Source organism: Nomascus leucogenys, chromosome 15 (genome assembly GCF_006542625.1).
Source record: "Nomascus leucogenys isolate Asia chromosome 15, Asia_NLE_v1, whole genome shotgun sequence".
In the NCBI taxonomy this organism is placed as follows: domain Eukaryota; kingdom Metazoa; phylum Chordata; class Mammalia; order Primates; family Hylobatidae; genus Nomascus; species Nomascus leucogenys.
The window spans coordinates 92,004,559-92,023,562 of record NC_044395.1 but is presented as its reverse complement, the minus strand read 5'-3'; the positions used below and the strand labels follow the sequence as shown (position 1 = coordinate 92,023,562).

The window sequence follows — 19,004 nt, the reverse complement described above, 5'->3', positions numbered from 1 at the left end:
CTCATTATCATATTTCCAGGCACTCTCTACAGATTTATAGGCTTCCCTAAAAAAAAAAAAAAAAATTGCAAACTCTATTACCCACCTCCAAAACCAACTAGACTCCCTAGCAGCAGTTACCCTACAAAACCATAAAGGCCTTGATTGACTTACTGCAAAAAAAAAAAGGAGGTCTCCACATCTTCCTAGATGAGGAATGCTGCTTCTATTTCAATCAGTCAGGCCTGGTTCAGAATGCAGTCAAAAAACTAAAAGACCAAGCAGTTCTCACAGAATTCAATTCATTCAATTTAATCAGTAGAAAACTCAGACAATATAAGAAACTACTGGTTATCGTTAGGATAAATATGCTAAAATAAAATCTTGAAATTCAGAGAAACATATCAAAATAAACTCATTCTATTGACTACCAACTGTATGCAAACTCAATATTCAAGACCTAACATCATCAGATCTGTCTGTGCAATAGTTTGAAAGTGTCTCCTACAAAATTCAGGTGTTGCTGATGTGATAGTATTAAGAGATGAGGCCTTTAAGAGGTGATTATGTCATCAGGGCTCCTCTCTCAGGAACAGGATTAAGGCCCTTATATAGAAGGCTTCACACAGCATTTTGACTAGCTTGCCCTTTCACATTCTGCCATGTGAGAACACATCATTTCTCTCCTTTGGAGAACGCAGGAAAAAGGTGCCATCTTGGAAGCAGAGTGCTGCCCTCACCAGACAACCACACCTGCCAACACTTTTATTTTCTCATAGATCTGGAGGATAGAAAGTTCAATATTTAATTTCTCTCTTTATAAATTACCCAGTCTCAGGTATTTTATTATATCACCACAAATGGACAAAGATAGGATGCCATAACAAAATACCATAGATCGGGGGGCTTAAACAGGAATTTATTTCCTCATTGTTCTGGAGACTTGAAGTCCAAGATCAACGTGCCAGCAGAGTTGGTGCCTGGTGAGGGCTCTTCCCTTAGGTTGCAGATAGCAGCCTTCTTGCTGTGTGCTCACATGGCCTTTCATTCGTGCATTTTCCCGGAGAGAGTGAGAGCTCCAGTGTCTCTCCCTCTTTTATAAAGATACGAATCTTATCACACCAGGGTCCCACCCTCACAACCTAATCTAAACCTAATTACTTCCTAAAGGCCCCATCTCCAAATATCATCCCATTAGGGGTTAGGGCTTCAACATATGAATTCTGGGGGGACACAAACATTAGTTGGTAGTGGTAGGTTAAGCAATACGTTAATATAATTGTTAATCAGTAAGAAAGATGACACTGAAAAATGGCAGTGTCTTTCTAGTAAGGAAACCAAACTATGCTTGGACATACTTGTTAGCAAAGCTTAACTGAAAACAAAGTCAAAGTAAAAAATCTTAGACTCCAGAATTAGTCTCAAAACCAGCTTATTATTTTGTGACTCAGATTACCTGATTTGTAATGGTGAAATATCCAAACAAAACTATTTTGATAATATTATTATAAAACATCTGAGATCTTCATACTCTGGCTTTAATTTGAAAATTTAAACTGTATGTATGAATTTTTTCTATAGGCAAACCTACTAATCATTTTAAATTAGTTACCGTAAATTTTAAATGATCTGCAGTTTTTCTTATTGTAAAAATATCTTTACATGTTTTAATAGCACCTTCAGAAATTATAAAATTATATATTATATCCTCACATATGATAGTAGGACACAGCTATATCCTCTAGCCTTAATTACAGGAAAAGTATAGATAACTGTAAGGCTTAGCTTTATTGTTTTATAAATGAACCAGTAAAGTTCATTTTAGTGAAATGAGCACATGCTTTTCATAAATTAAAATAAACCTCACACGGTAAAGTACCCATTTTGAAAATTAATTTAATTACATGTTCAAAGTTTAATTACATTTAATTAAGCAGTTAAGTTTAATATGAAATAAATGAATTATCAGTTAACTCTATGAAATGAAATACTGCCTTGATAATTAAAATCTATAAATTTTCCTATTCTGTGCAAAACTGCTAGTTCTTACAAAACACTCAGAAAATATGTATTTTAAAGACTATAGGATTATATCCTCAAGGCTGATTAAGGAGTAATTTTTCTGGCACCTAGGTTGGTGGGTGTACATTTACTGCCTCAGTAAATGGAGGTAGCATGGTACAAAAAAAAAAAGAGCAGAGGTTTTAGAAACTTGAGTTTGGGTGTTAGCTCAGTCACTGACAGCCTGCAACAGCAGGAGAGTTACTTAGCAACTCTAACCTGAAATTGCTTATAAAATGGGGTTAACATTCTCTTGGAGGGTTGTTGGCAAAATTTAATGAGTTATCCCATATTCAAACGTCTGGGAGAGTACCTGACTTGGGAAATATATTTGACACATGCTAATCCCCTCCTTACCCCAGCTGTTGAGTAAATGAAGAATAACACTGTACTTGCTGGTGTAAAAAAAAGTATTGTCCTTAAAATATATTTTTTTAAATCACAAAACTAACACCATATTATTTTTCATTTAAATACATCAAACATAATATACATTTTACATTTATTTTCCTAAGCACTCTGTTAATGGAGACAGTATAGCATTATTGCTAATACAGATATTTGAATCAGTGAGAATTTACTTTGAACCTGGGTTCCACTCTTTACTACTATTTGAGAAATTATGGGAAAATTACCCTGACCTATTTCGCAAGCTTGTATGTAAATGCATGTTTGACTCAATGTGTGGCAAAAACTGGGAAATAGAAAAATCAATATAATCATTCAAACTTAACAAAAATTTAGTGAGCTAGTAAGGCAGGTGGCATTTCCTCTTCTCCCCACCTCCAATTTTTCACATGAAGATACTGATTTTCACTGATTTTAGGTGATTTGCCCAAGGCTAAGGGTAGGATGAACTCAATATAAGAATCCAGATTTTAAAAATTATTTTATCAGTACTCATTACTCCATGACAAAGGAAGGTAAAGGTGAAAGACACCAAAATCTTCCGAAGCAGTGAAACAAAAAAGATAAATCTGACAGATTAAGCCTGGTTCTATCCCTTAATAATTAAAACTCAGATAAATCAATTCTGTGAGTTTCAGTATCTTCTAGAAAATGGGACTACATACTTCTGCATATTAATACTACATAACCCTGTATAGGGTTAATATAAGGATTATAGAAGACAACAAACGTAAAGTGCCTAACAGAGTGTCTGACACGTAGCAGTAATACATTAATGGTAGTTATAAATGCTAAAACAATATCAAAGCACCGCTTTTGCTAAGTCTCTATCCATAGATTGGAGAAGTCCATAATAAAGTGAACATTTTTTGGAAACATTTAATAAGAATGAGTACAGTAGTCTCCACTAAATTCTCAGGTATTATTTTTAGAACAGAGCCTATAAATTTTAAGTCATTTTGGTTCACAACGCCTTGCCTATTAAGTCTTCATTTAATAGCTCATCTCATTTTGAAAATGGTTTTACAAGTGCTCAAGAAAATATAAATGACAATCTGTTCCATAACTTACTGCAATAAAAATTGAAATTAAATATTCTTAACACTTTATAACATATATTATTCAATGTCAAGTCCTGTAATTTTCAGAGTTTTGTCTTAATAATGTACTGGCAGTATAAACATGTTGTGTTGTTTTGATACTTAAAACCCAAACTCTAAATTCTAAGTCACTTAAAATTATACAGATTGTTTTATTTACAGCAGAGCCAGAAATAGAAAGCCTTCATAAATAAAATATTGTAAAGTATATACTTGTTTACTCTCTGAAAAAGTATATGCCAAAAAATTAAATTAAGCAAACGACACTAGTTTGTATCATTTTCATTGCTATTATTAGCAATACATATTTATTAGGTGTCTATTTGCATTTAAAGCTGAAAGACTCTGATTTAGAACTGTTCTGCATTTTCTTGAAAACCAGCGTTTATTATAAATTTGGTGTCCTGAATTTTCAAGTTGCAAATTAGAGAAATAGTGGTTCCAGCAGTTACAGGACCAGAGAAAAAAGAAAGCCACAGATAATGAAATACTATGAAAAATATATAGACTTGAAGTTACAAATTATATAGAAAACTAATATTTATTATTATGATATTTACCCTTAGATGTGTATTCTTTCAAAAATGTGGTAAAAGTGCATTCTACTAATATCTGAAATCAGATTTTGTTATTAAATGGGTCATTAACTTACCAGGGTTCTACTTTGAGAGTTGAAGATATTTTTTCTGGAAGAAAAAATCCATGCCAATTTGAAGCCTCAATTAGTTCTTGTGGCATTCTTTTTGATGCATCATAATAGTGACCAAATCTTGAAGATGATACTGGTCCAATCTGCTAAAATAAACCCCATAGTGGCTGTTAAACAATTATTTTTAAGCTATAATTTATTTGTCCTACATCCAGCAAAACAATGACATATTTATGAATTTTAAGCTAATAAGGAAGAACGGATATACATACACTAAGTAAATTTCAAAGAAGCATACAACAACCTTTATTATTTTAAACCATTTATAGTTACAAATCAACCTTTTTATCTTTCATGTTTCTTTACTTCTAGTGGTTCCCTAAATTTGACAAGAATTTAAAAACCTCTTTGGTTTTTTTTTCATTATACTGTATACCTTCCTAAGTTCAAAACTTAATATACATAATTCTTAATTAATATTTAAGATTCTAGGTTTTAATGACAAATTAAATATGCAGTTGACAAGAACTAACTGAAAACTTAAACCAAATTAATTCACTGGTAAGAGGTCCAAAAGAAACTAGCTATTTAAATATATTAAACTGAGTATCATTTTAAAACTGAATTCTCACATAAGACAATATACATGTATATTAAACATTTCTTGCAAATTTAAATTAAGCTTATAGGAAAAAATGTACTACAATACTCCAGACAGGAACAAGGCACATGATAAAGTGGAATAATGTATATGATCTACATTAGATTAATCAGAACCTGGCATAATCATTGGTTCATTGATAATTCCTCTTTTGTGTTCTCTACTAACAATTTCTCTAACAAATTATCTTTCTTATAAGAAACTCTAATTTATATGACACTGAATTTATTTATATGGGGTAGCAAAAGTCTACTAACATAACATTATTATTAAGTTGCTTTGAATGGACTTTGAGCTAATTTCTTTCATTCAATACATTGAAAATATATATACATCACTATCCAAAATTGAACTATTAACAAATTCCACTTGGCAATAGTCTCTAATAAAAGATTTCAGATCTACTCTTACATAATTTCCACTGTCCTGAAACATAAGTTTCAGAATATTCAACAAAACTAGACAATCACTACAGAAATTGAAGAACTACACATCACATAGTACTTATCTAAGTGACAACTTCTTAATTTAGATAAGAAAGACATATTTGCTTGACACTAGATATTTGCATTTAAGACTTCAAGGATTCATATTCTTAAACTAAATGCCTACCAACAGGAAATTATACAGTAATAAGAAATAAAATTTTTTAAGTCTAATAGAAACACTTTTTTCAGATTCAGAGTCTGTGGGTTTGACATTTATTTTTTAAATGAAATGACCGTTCATCCCTCCATAAGGTACTACTTACTTTCATTAATGAAAGATACGCTATCAGTTTGCTTCAATCTAATCTTTTCAATCCAATATGTACAGAATTCTTGTTTCCAAAACATAATTTATCCATTTATCATGAAACTACTGATAAATAAAATATATAATATTAAAATGTTTCTTAAAAATAGGGTACAAACTTTAAAAATGTAAAGTTATTAGTCTAAAGCAATTTAAACAAGGTCTGTTCTTTGGCCTATAATCTATTCTTTATCCGGATTATAGTTCAGAATGTTTTTACTGCAATCTCTGCTAGAGCTCATCTTTTTATTGTGTAAGTCCAAGCCCCCTTAATGTTTTAGAAAGGCCTTGACTAACTGAACTTTGATCTGATGTCTTCATTGAGAAAAACACCAGGTTGCCCATTTCAGATGCAAATCCCCCTAAGGCCCAATAGAATTTAGTAAAGACAGCAAAAAAGAAAAAACCAGAAGTTTCCAGGATCCTCTTTGAGAATCCTGGGGCACACTGGTGTCCTTAATCCATGCTGCTGCATGGATTAAGGTAGGTGATAACCTTTCCTGATTCAAAAGAATAAGCAGAGTGCCTACAAACTGGGTGGAGACTAGGATTTGGCTATAATAAAACACCATGCAATAAAAGCTTGGTCTATGTCAGAAGCCTCTGAAAAGGCCTCAATGTACCACATTCCCAGGCCTAGTAGGGAAGCTTGCAAAAGCCTACCTGAATCAAATAAGCATGAATAATCTATTTTAGCAGACTGGCCATGGGGAGAGAGAAAGAAAGAGACTTTTCACTTCTTTTAAGTTTGAGTTAATAAATTTATTAGTGGACTGAAAGTTCTTGAAGTCCTACGCACTCAGAGAAATATGCTAAATTGCCAAGAAGCAAAGTATGCTTTTTAAGTTGCCGTCTCTATTAATGTTTCTAATTACAATATTAATGTCATAGAAATCTCAGATTTGGAATGAATCAAGGCAGAAAATTGATTTCATGCTGAGACAGTTTACATATAGAACACAAATAATTTATTAAAATGTAAAAATATAATTGGAAGCTTTTCTCATTATAATTATTAAATTTAGAAATTAAAATTAGATATGGTAGCTAAAATATTCATAAGGTAGCCATGAAAATTTTATTGCTGATGAAAAACTTTAATCTTTCAGTTAAAAATGAAAATAAAAATACATTCTTACAGGAAAAAACAATTTTCCAAGTTTTTCTGCTCAAGACATATAACATTAACATATAATCAGATTTTGAAACACTGAACTCTTTTGAGGCCTAGAATTATAAAACAAGACTTAGACATTTCCTCTAAAAAAGAGGAAAAGAGGAAATTTACATGCTGTAAATAAAATAATTATCATCTACAAAAAACTGTCATCAACTCGATAAAAATGGACACATTTAAAAATATCAAACTATTATCAATAACTAGTCAGTTTATTAGGTAAGAACATGTTGCTTTAGTTTTACATTATGAAAACTTCTAATTCACGTTCATAAACTACCTTTTGACTTTGTCATCTGTGAAAGTGAGTAAAATGAAATGGTTCAGTAAAAATTTATGATGTTAAAAGGAAATGAACTTTGATGGGGGTACAGGAGGAAAACGGTAAAAAAAAATACCGTACTCTACTTGTAGTATGTTACAAAGAAACAAAACTTTCAAAGAAAAGCTGTACCAAGAAAATCTAAATAAGACATTTTCTTACCGTTGTTATTATTTCTTATTGCTCAGTATAGCATACCAGACAGCAAGAATCCAAACAGTTTTTAAAACACTTTGATCCTCAGTTTAATCACTAGAACCTGGAGCTAATAATTATTTTACAAGGCTGTTGTGAGACTCTAATGTAATACTGGCAATGAATATTCTGTAAATTGTGAAGTAGTATGTAAATGTTATTCATTATTATTATTGTGTCATGATTCACTAGAGAATGAGAAGATCCATCACTGTATTTTGTAACTACATTGCCTTATTGAAAAAATGGTATTTGTTGATCATCTACACCTGTACACATTTACCACAGGGCTGCTGCAGCTAAACCACTAAGATAGAAAGTCAATGTTTGATGAGAATTTAATATAATAAAGACTTAACACATTGCCATGAATTGCTGGACTCATTGTAGGTCATGGTATTAGAGCTCTACAATACTGAGAAAATTAAGTCTCAGAATATACTGCTGGCTAGCAATTCATGGAGTGAGTCAGGAATAGTGGTTGATGATTATAAGATAGGGGAGAAGAAGGCATGTACACCTTAGAGAGAATTAAAATCACATGGTGAAGGAAAGAGGGCTTTTTAAAAACTATACACTCTTCAATTCAAATGAAGACTGCTTTATGCTTTACTGAACTATTGTTATTGATCTAGGTGTATATATTCTTGTCCACTTTTGCATTAGTAAGTGGTAATATGGATACACCCTTAGGACCTGGTGACAACTTATTTTAAAAGGCATCTATGATAATCAATACACCTACTTTTGAACTATTTATTTAATCTTAAGCCACAATTATGTTAACTGCATTTTGTCCCAAGTAAAATAAAGAAAACACAGTGAAGTCTACGGCCAAACCACCCTGAATGTGCCCCGTATCATCTGATCTCAGAAAAGCCAGTGATATGGTTTGGCTCTGTGTCCCCACCCAAATCTCAACTCAAATTGTAATCCCCACATGTCGAGGAAGGATCCTGGTGGGAAGTGATTGGATCATGGGGGTGGTTTCCCTCATGCTGTTCTCCTGATAGTGAGGGAGTTCTCAGGAGATCTGATGGTTTAAAAGTGGCAGTTTCCCCTGTGCTTTCTCTCCTGCTGCCATGTAAGATGTGCCTTGCTTTCCCTTCACCTTCTGCCATGATTGTAAGTTTCCCGAGGCCTCCACAGCCATGTGAAACTGTGAGACAATTAAACCTCTTTTGTTTGTAAATTACCCAGTCTCAGTGAGAATGAACTAATACAGCCAGGTTTTGTGTGTGTGTGTGTGTGTGTGTGTGTGTGTGTATTAAAATGAGAAAGGCAAAGTAAAGCCTAGATTTATAAAGCAGATAATGATGAGTGATCATCAAAGCCTATCAGTCTTGGCAAATCATCATATATAAAATTACCTTAACAGGCAAATATACATGCTAGTGACATTTCAAAGAAAAGCAAAGAAGCCAGAAGGTGATTCTATTTTCTAAATCGGACACAACTCACTGTAAATACAAGTAAACATAAGCATGACCATTGACTGCATATTCAAAATGTTATCATTTTGTCTGTATTGATTAACGTGTCTTAGCTCAGTTTAATATTTAATCTACATACTATTCATTCCTTCATGCATCCAACAAATAATTACTGAGCACCTACTAAATATCAGTAAAACAAAACAGTCAAAGTCCCTTTCTCTCATTGAGCTCACATTCTAGTAGGAGATAGATGATAATAATAAATTAGATATATATTATCATCATTTAATGATAAGTGCCTTTAAGAAAAGTAAAGCAGTGAAAGAAGATGATAGAGAGTGGTTTTATTTCATCTACAGTGACAAGGCAGTCACTTCTGGTAAAGTAATCTTTTAGTAGAGACCTAAGAAAATGAAAAAATAAATAATCTAGACAAGTTCATCATAAGAGAACAATTTTCAAAACATTCAAGCTTTAAACCTTGAAAACTGAGCACTAGGGCTGGGTTCAGTGGCTCATGCTTGTAATCCCAACACTTCAGGAGGCCAAGGTGAGAGGACTGCTTGAAGCCAGGAGTTTGAGACCAGCCTGGGCAACATAGTGAGACCCTATTTCTACAAAAATATTAAACAATCAGCTGGGTGCTGTGGCATGCACTTGCGGTCTCAGATATTTGTGAGGCTGAGGTGGGAAGATCACCTGAACCTGGGAGGTCAAGGTTGCAGTGAGTCATAATTGTGCCATTGCACTGTAGCCTGGGTGACAGAGCAAGATCCTATCTCAAAAAAAAAAAAAAAAAAAAAAAAAAAAAAAAAAAAAAAGAAGAAAAAAAAGGAAAACTGTACTAAGTTTATTTGTTAATATGCAACCTTAATTAATAGATAACAAAGCCAATGGCAGGTACACCAGACTCTAAAAGGAAGAACAAAATTAGCACTACTCACTGGGGCAAGGATAGTATCTATGATTCGAATTTATAAAAAACAATGTATTTTTAAAGGAACAAATAATTCTTACCCCAACTCTATATAGCTTTCATAATAAGCAATAAGAGAAAAGGCTGGCCAGGTGTGGTGGCTCACACCTGTAATCCCAACACTTTCGGAGGCGAGGTGGGCGGATCACAAGGTCAGGAGTTCAAGACCAGCCTTGCCAACACAGCAAAACCCCATCTCTACTAAAAATACAAAAATTAGCTGGGTGTGGTGGTGCGCATCTGTAATCCCAGCTACTTGGCAGGCTGAGGCAGGAGAATCGCTTGAACCCAGGAGGCGGAGGTTGTGGTGAGCCGAGATTGTGCCACTGTACTCCAGCCTGGGTGACAGAGCAAGACTCCGTCTCAAGAAAAAAAAAAAAAAAAAGGAAAAAAAAAAAGAGAAAAGGCTTAAAACTTTAATTACTTGCATTTTTGACAATTTCACTTGAGAATGCTAATTAATTACCAATGAAAAGACCAAAACCAGCTGGGTGCAGTGGCTCACACCTGTAATCCCAGCACTTTGGGAGGCCAAGGCAGGCAGATCACCTGAGGTCAGGAGTTCGAGACCAGCCAACATGATGAAACTCCATCTCTACGAAAAATACAAAAGCTAGCCGGGTGTGGTGGTGAGCAACTATAATCCCAGCTACTCAAGAGGCTGAGGCAAGAGAATCACTTGAACCTGGGAGGCGGAGGTTGCAGTGAGCTGAGATCGCACCACTGTACTCCAGCCTCTAAACTTAGAGTTTAGGTTCATTACTGACTCTTTCAGGACACAGCAATAGAAAAATTAGAATACAGTCACCATTAAGCCCAGTCACTTGAATGAATCTGCCAGAATCAAAGACATGAAGTTCTTTGCCATTAGGGTTCTCAAGTGCTAGCCCTATATTTCTTGTCTGTTTTGATTTCTATCACTTAACTCATATTTTCCTAAGCAGACTAACATCTATTCGGGCCTCTTGCACCCAGTTCTCGTTCACATCGAAGCTAGGCTATACCTATAACAACTTCTGATTACACAGAGCTTCCTTCTATTTTTTAATACAAATGTATAGTATTTTACTGTTCAGACATACCATAATTTATTTAGCTAGTTGCTTACTGATAGACATTTAGGCTATTTTCAATCTCTTGCTGTTAAAAAAATATGCTGTATGAATAGCTCATGTATATTTACTTTTACATTTGAGTAAATATATTCATGATGTAAATATCCAAAAGAATCAAAGAATATGTTTTTGTAATTGTGAAGGTTACTACCAAAATACTTTCTACAGAAGTTGTACCTTTTTACATTTTCACCAGCAAAGTATGAGTATCAGCTTCCCCCACCCTTGCTAATACAGTGTCTTACCAAGTTAGATCATAGTCAATTTGATAAGAGAAAAATAGCAGGACAGTGTAGTTTTCATTTGAATTTCTCTTATTAAAACTGAAATTGAGCATATGTTTTGTATGTTTAAGAGTCTCTTACATTTCCTTTTCATGTTTTTGCCCATTTAAAAAAATCAGTTGTAGAATTTTCCTTTTTCATTTTAAAAGTTATTTGTACATAACGAAAATTTGTCCTTATTTTATAATTTGAGTTGCAAATATCCTCTCTTACATTTGTAGTTTGTTCAGTCATTTAAATCACAGCTTAAAAATATTACTCAAATAGTTTCCACACTTAAATTAGAACAATATGTCATTGCTTAATATGCACCTATTATAACATGTTTTATATCTGGTACACACATGATACTTAGTATTTGCTGACGGAATGAATAAATACATTTATCATTATTATTGATTAAAAGAGCATTAGTGTAAGTGCTGAGGTACAAGAGAAAATAAAACAAGCTCTCCACCTCACAGAAAATTTTCTGTGTGGTGGAGGAGAGAGTTATACTACCAATTAAGTATAAAACAACGAGAAAGATGTATATATACATATAATATATATGTATATATAATATACCTAGATACATTTTTTGAGACGCAGTCCTGCTCTGTCGCCCAGGCTGGAGTGCAGTGGCATGATCTCGGCTCACTGCAACCTCCGCCTCCCAGGTTCAAGCAATTCTCTGCCTCAGCCTTCCGAGTAGCTGGTTATTACAGGCGCCCACCACCACGCCCAGCTAATTTTTGTGTATTTTTAGTAGAGACGGGGTTTCACCATCTTGGCTAGGCTGGTCTTGAACTCCTGACCTCGTGATCCACCCGCCTCGGCCTCCCAAAGTGCTGGGATTACAGGCGTGAGCCACTGCGCCCAACCCAGAGAAACATGCATTTTAAAATATATGAAGTGCTACAGGGAAAAAAAGGAAAGCAGATAATTATGTACGGAAAGCCATAAGAGGTAGTAACATTTGAACTTGGAGAAGGATGCATTGGTGAGTAAGAAAGTGAAAAAAGCATTACTAAAAGAAATACAAGCAATTTATAAGGAGCAATTCTCAAAAGATAGTTGAATGTAGTGTTTTATATACAAAGGAGTAAGAGGCTAAAAAGGTAGGCTTGGATTAGATTGTACAGATTTTGTATACAATCTTAAATTTGTATTTCACATTGCAAGCTTATAATATCAAACAGGTTTCATCTCAGATACTAACTTTCAGTAGTGGTAGCGGCTACCCAGAACATTCCTGTAGAGAAGAATTCTAAGGCTGTGTCTGAGTTTGGCAGGACGGTATTAGAGGGTACTACAGTCTGCTATTTATTTAGAAGGGGGTAGTGAAAATAGGAAACCAAATGAGGCATTCGAAGTTAAAGGTATCATACACATATTTCTATCCTTGGGAAAGATAACACTGATGTCAATGTGGAGGACTAGAGAAGGATGGACTAAGGAAACCATGTCTTATTCAGATTAGAATATTCCTTTCTTTTCTACTAGTATGCTAATATCTGATAGATGTTAAATAATGTAGTCTGAAAAGTGAATGAAGTGAACAATCAAATAAGGAAGCTAATAAATGAACCATGCCATCACCAGGAATAGAGTTCATGAGTTTTACTGGACAGATTTATTGGCATTTGTTTTGACTTCTCAGAAATTTTTCCTTCATTTCTTACCTATTCTGTCTGTTCTGAACAGATGACGTTACCAGATAGATGAGTTTGAAAATGTAATGATTGAAAATGTATAAGGATAAAAATAGTAATTCCAAAGAACCATCACTTACATTGAATATTTATAGGTAACCATACTGGATAGAAATGGCTTCATTAGTTCACTTACTCTGTCTTGCAACTCTAGAATAAAGCATTCTATATGGGCATTATGGAAGAAATGAAACAACAACAATTTTGGTAAAAAACAAGTTACCATAAATTTTATTTGTAAGAAATATATCATCTTGACCAAATACTCTACAAATGAAACAGCTAATTCTTTAAATAAATAAATACACATATAGGCATACCACAAGAGATTCTGTAAGATGAAAACAGATGCATTTGCAAATTTTAGAAAGAATTTGTATGTTTACTTGCCTCCATCTTGGGTAATAACTGGTAACGCCAAGCTATTTTCATCTTAATATTAGATTCTGGTGTTTTATGATTGTATACATCTTCATCAAATTCCTTTTTACATTTATCATCAAGTAATGGTGCTGGGAGTTCCTAAGAAAACAAAATGACACATAATTGAGATTCTGTGGTAAAATATGACAATTTTCTTAAACCATGTTAGCAACACTAGAAATTTCCAATGTATTGAAAATTCATGACTAACATTGATTTAAATATAAATTCATAAAAATAGACATTTCTGAAACAGAGAAAACAAGTATAATACAAACATTAAGTTTAATTTTTTAGCAATAAACTGGAATTTAAAGAAAATATCCAAATTTCTATACTCACAAAAATCAATTGCTATTCTAACAAGAGGTTATACTAAATTCTCAAAATGTATATGCTTAAAGCAAAGTCTGGAATTAGTACTTATGTATTCTATATAATTATTATTATGTTGGCCACAAGGTAAAAATAAAACATTTGCACAATCTGCTTACTGGTAATTTCAGAATTCAAAAAAGCCATTCACTAGAATAATGGGTGAAGTAACAACTAAGAATAACGACATTTATTTTACCTACATCAAATGCTAGCTTTGCACCTGCAAGCTTATGTCTCTTCTTTAACAATAATCTCTGATTAAATGAAGAGACAATAAGTTCCAATTTATTAATTTTAGAAGGTTACCAACTTCATAACTATAAAATACATAAAATACTAGAAAACATTTTTGTTAAGCGGTACTATAGAAAGAATTCAAAGAAAACTGTATTTAAGTTTCTTGAAGAAGGAAAGCACATACAATAATTTTGTTTTATTTTCTATTAGAATCATAAAGATAATGTGGGGCATTGGATTAGTAAATACAATCTGTGCTATGTTATATATTAGCCTAAACTGCAACTTCTACTTTTCAAGATCAAATTTACTTATGCTTAGAATCATGTCAACAAATCAGCTCAAAACACATTAACTGTTAATATGATATATTTTACTCACCTTCTAAAAGACCTCAAAGTGAATTTACATTTTAATTAATGCTAGTCTTAGAAACTAGTTATATCATTTAAGCTGTGAATCCATCATTCCTAGCTAAGCATTAGTATCTTACAGTATAAAGTAACTTCATTTTCCAATGGAAATACGTATTTGTGAGAGTATAGTGTAATACAGCATAGTGGTTATGAGTTTGAATTCGGCAACTAGAATGTCCAGTTCAAATCTTGACTTTGCACTAGTAGCTGTGTCTGTGTTACCACAGGACCTCTCTATGTCTCCATTCATCATCTAAAAAATGGAGGTAACAGTATTTACTTCTGGCTGCGCGCAGTGGCTCACACCTATAATCCTAGCACTTTGGGAGGCCAAGGTGGGGGGATCACTTGAGTTCAGGAGTTTGAGACCAGTTTGGGCAACATGACAAAACTCCACCTCTACAAAAATACAAAAAGATTAGCTGGGTGTGGTGGCACATGCCTGTAGTGCCAGCTACTTAGGGGAGGATCACTTGAGCCCAGGAGGTTGAGGCTACAGTGAGCCAAGATCATGCCACTGCACTCCAGCCTGGGTGACGAAGCGAAAGCCTGTCTCAACAACAACAGCAACAACAACAACAACAAAAGTATTATTTACTTCAATGGGTTGTTGTAAGGAGTAAATAAGTTAAAAATGTAAAATACAGAGAATGATGTTTGCTACATATTAGGAATCCTACAAATGTTAGATTGTGAGAAGTCAGTCAAACAATTGTCTTCAGAGCCACACATTTTGTATTGTCAATATTCGGCAATAAATTTAGTATAATGTATTTGGTTTAACATCTTTTTCAACCCCAGGGACACCTGGCAATAGTTGTAAAATGGTTACTCACAATTTAATAATAAAAACATTTGAAAAACAATTTATATCACACTGTCCTCTTATTGTAGAAAATAGGCCGATTCTAAGAAATGCTCTTACATTAATGTGTACAATATTAGAGAAATAACCCTAAAATACTAGAGATTCATTAATATGTTAACTTATCTAAACAAGATGAGACTACAAAATATAGGTAAGCATTTCCTCATTTCTTGTTAAATATATCTATTCCCATAATAGATGTTTTACCATGTTAAAAACTTTTAATGTATCATAAAAATTATAATGATTCCAAGTTTAATACTGATAAGGCACTCATTTTCTTAAAGATGAAAATGTTCAAAAGATGTACAGAAAATACACTTTATCAATTAATGCCTATGTAAAGGATATAAGGTTTCTTATATATACATATACATATATAAGGTTTCTTATATATACACATATAGATTATAAGATTATATATACATACATATATACATTATATACACATATATACACACATATATATATAACACACACACACCTCCTGGCTCAAGTGATCCTCCCACCTCAGCCTCCTGAGTAGATGGGACTACAGGCACATGCCACCATGCCTGGCTAATTTTTATATTTTTTGTAGAGACCAGATTTCACCATGTTGCCCAGGATGGTGCTGAATGCCTGAGCTCAAGCAATCTGCCTGCCTCGGCCTCCCAAAGTGCTGGATTACAGGAGTGAGCCACCGCTCCCAACCCTTTATATATTTTTTAAAGTGAAATAAAATTCACGTAACATAAAAATATCATTTTAAGTAAAAAATTTGGTAATTTTTACTAATTCAGAGTTGTGTAACCATCACAACTATCTACCTTCATCAGTGCCCCAAAAAACTGCACACCCATTTAGAAATCACTCCACATTCCCCTTCTCTCCTGCCCCTGGCAACCACTAATCTTGTCTTTATGGATTAGTCGTTCTGGACATTTCCTATAAATGGAACCATACGTGACCTTTTGTGTCTGGCTTCCTTCATTTAGAGTAATGTTTTCAATGTTCATCTATGTTGCACCATGTTTCAGTATTTCATTCTTTTTTATGGTCGAATACTATTCCTCGTATGTATGTACCACATTGTTTAACTACTCATCACCTGACGTACATGGATCATTTCTATTCTTAGGTTATTATGAGTAATGCTGCTACAAATATTCACACACAAACTTTGTGTGAACATGTTTTCCATTGTCTTTGGTATATACCTAGGAGTGGAATTCCCAAGTCACAGGGTAATTCCATTTTTAACTATTTGAGGAACTGCCAAAATGTTTTCCACAGTGGCTGCACCACTTTACAATGTACGTGGGTTCCATTGATTCTATATTCTTAGCAACCAATTGTTGTTATTATTATTATTATTTTTAAATAGCTACCCTAGTGAGGATGAAGTGGTATCTCAATGCAGTTTGGATTTGCATTTTCCTAATGACAATGATACTGAGCATCACTTCATGTGCTGGGTTGGCCATTTGTATATCTTCTTTAGAAATATGTCTATCATGGTTTTATCCCGTTCCCCCTTTTTTTTTTTGAGATGGAGTCTCACTGTGTCACCCAGGCTGGAGTGCAGTAGCACCATCTCGGCTCACTGCAAGCTCCACCTCTTGGGTTCATGCCATTCTTCTGCCTCAGCCTCCTGAGTAGCTGGGACTACAGGCACCCACCACCACGCCTGGCTATTTTTTTGTATTTTTAGTGGAGACAGGGTTTCACCATGTTAGCCAGGATAGTTTCAATCTCCTGACCTTGTGATCCACCCACCTCAGTCTCCCAAAGCGCTGGGATCACAGGCGTGAGCCACTGCGCCTGGCCCTTATCCCATTTTTAAATTGGGCTGTTTATCTTTTTGTTGAGTTGTGAGACTCCTTTATTTATTTTGGATAGTAGACATTATCAAATATATTATTTGCAAATATTTTCTCCTTGGACACTGGAAGTGTCCTTTGATGGACCAAAGATCTTAATTTTGATGAAGCCCAATGATATAGTTTGGAGGTATTCTCCATCCAAATCTCATATTGAAGTGTAATCCCCATTGTTGGAGGTGGGACCTGGTGGAAGGTGAACAGATTATGGGGGCGGATTGCTCATGAATGCTTTAGCATCATACCCCATGGTATTGTCCTTGCAATAATGAGTGAGTTCTGGTGTTTGAAAGTGTGAACCACCTCCCCCCTTGCTCTCTTGCTTCTGCTCCTGCCATGTGAGATGCCTGTTCTCAATTTGCCATCTGCTATGATTAGAAGCTTCCTGAGGCATCCTCAGAAGCATAAGCCACTATGCTTTCTGTACAGCTTGCAGACCTGTGAGCCAATTAAACCTCTTCATAAATTACCCAGGCATTTCTTTATAACAATTTGAGAATGGCCAAATACACCCAATTTACCTGTTTCTTTCTTTTGCTGCTTGTGCTTCTGGTGTCATATTTAAGAAATTATTGACTAATCCGAAGTCATGAAGGTTTATACTTATGTTTTCTTCTAAGAATTTTAGTTCTTAAATTTAGCTCTTTGATACATTGAAAGTGAATTTTTATATACGGTGTGAGGTAGGGGTTCTTATATTTTTATAAGACTTAAGTATCGGCTGGGCGCAGTGGCTCACGCCTGTAATCCCAGCACTTTGGGAGGCTGAGGTGGGTGGATCACGAGGTCAGGAGATTGAGGCCATCCTGGCTAACACGGTGCAACCCCGTCTCTACTAAAAATACAAAAAATTAGCCGGGTGAGGTGGCGGGCGCCTGTAGTCCCAGCTACTCGGGAGGCTGAGGCAGGAGAATGGAGTGAACCCCAGGGGGTGGAGCCTGCAGTGAGCCGAAATCACGCCACTGCACTCCAGCCTAGGCGACAGCGACACTCCATCTCAAAAAAAAAAAAAAGACTGAAGTATCAGTTATGTTGAAATTATTATTGAGTATCAATATATGCAAAGTCCTGGTCTAGTTTTTTGTGGACACAGCAGTGAACAAACTTAGTAACAATAACAAGAGTACATATATATATAGATAGTACTTGCTCTATTCAGGGCAGTTCTAAGTGCTTTAGATATGTTAATTCAGTGTTCAATAATAAACTTACGAGGTAGGTACTATTATTATTGCCTTTTAGGTTGGTGCAAAAATAACTGCAGTTTTAGCCATTACTTTTAATACATAATGGGAAACTGAAACATAAAGGGGTTAAGTAACTTGTCCAAGGCCACAGAGCTAGTAAAAAATGGAGCTGGGAATTTGAAGCCAGTTGGTAGTCTGATTCCAGAGTGTGTGCTCTTAACCACCATGCTATATTGCTTCTATAATAAGCTTTCATTCTATTTATGGAGTAAAACAATAAACAAACAAATAAATAATAGGTCACACGATAATAATGTATCATGAAAATTATAATGATTCCAAGTTTAACACTGATAAAGATGTTTTTTGTGGACAAGTGTAGAACTGGAGCAAGATAAGAAGGCAAAGGCTCCATTTTAATAAACTTGGTAAAGGATGGCCTCTTTGATAAGGTCAAAACTGATGGAGACAATCCTATATATAATTAGTTGAAATTCTATAAAATATACTACAATAGAACTTGTCACATAGATGTGGTACCATCCATATACAATTTATAATCTTTCAGAAATATATCTATGCTATTGCCCAGATCTTGACATAGAAACAGCACTAATGTTAAGAGATTCAGGTATGTGAAGAATCCAAGGATCTGTAATTTAATCTTGCTTTATTCTTCAAATGTATATGAGACTTATTGTACAGTAAAAAAGGAGTACATAAAAGAGGCACTAGATGATCTTTACTGTCCATATTTATATATAGCTCTCTCTTTTCTGAA

At 34.3% G+C, this 19,004-nt stretch overlaps 1 protein-coding gene across 2 annotated transcripts in view; it reads right to left on the bottom strand.

Moving 5' to 3' along the window:
* ELP4 (elongator acetyltransferase complex subunit 4) overlaps positions 1-19,004 on the bottom strand; it is a 258,564-nt gene that overhangs the window by 175,658 nt on the left and 63,902 nt on the right. The window contains exons 4-5 of one of the 2 annotated variants that reach the window (XM_030829486.1): positions 13,243-13,374; positions 4,201-4,343 (exon numbers count right to left, since the gene is read on the bottom strand). In XM_030829486.1, the coding sequence (XP_030685346.1) occupies positions 4,201-4,343; positions 13,243-13,374 (275 nt within the window). The remainder of the gene's footprint in view (positions 1-4,200; positions 4,344-13,242; positions 13,375-19,004) is intronic. The other variant, XM_003254370.4, reaches the window with a different exon arrangement.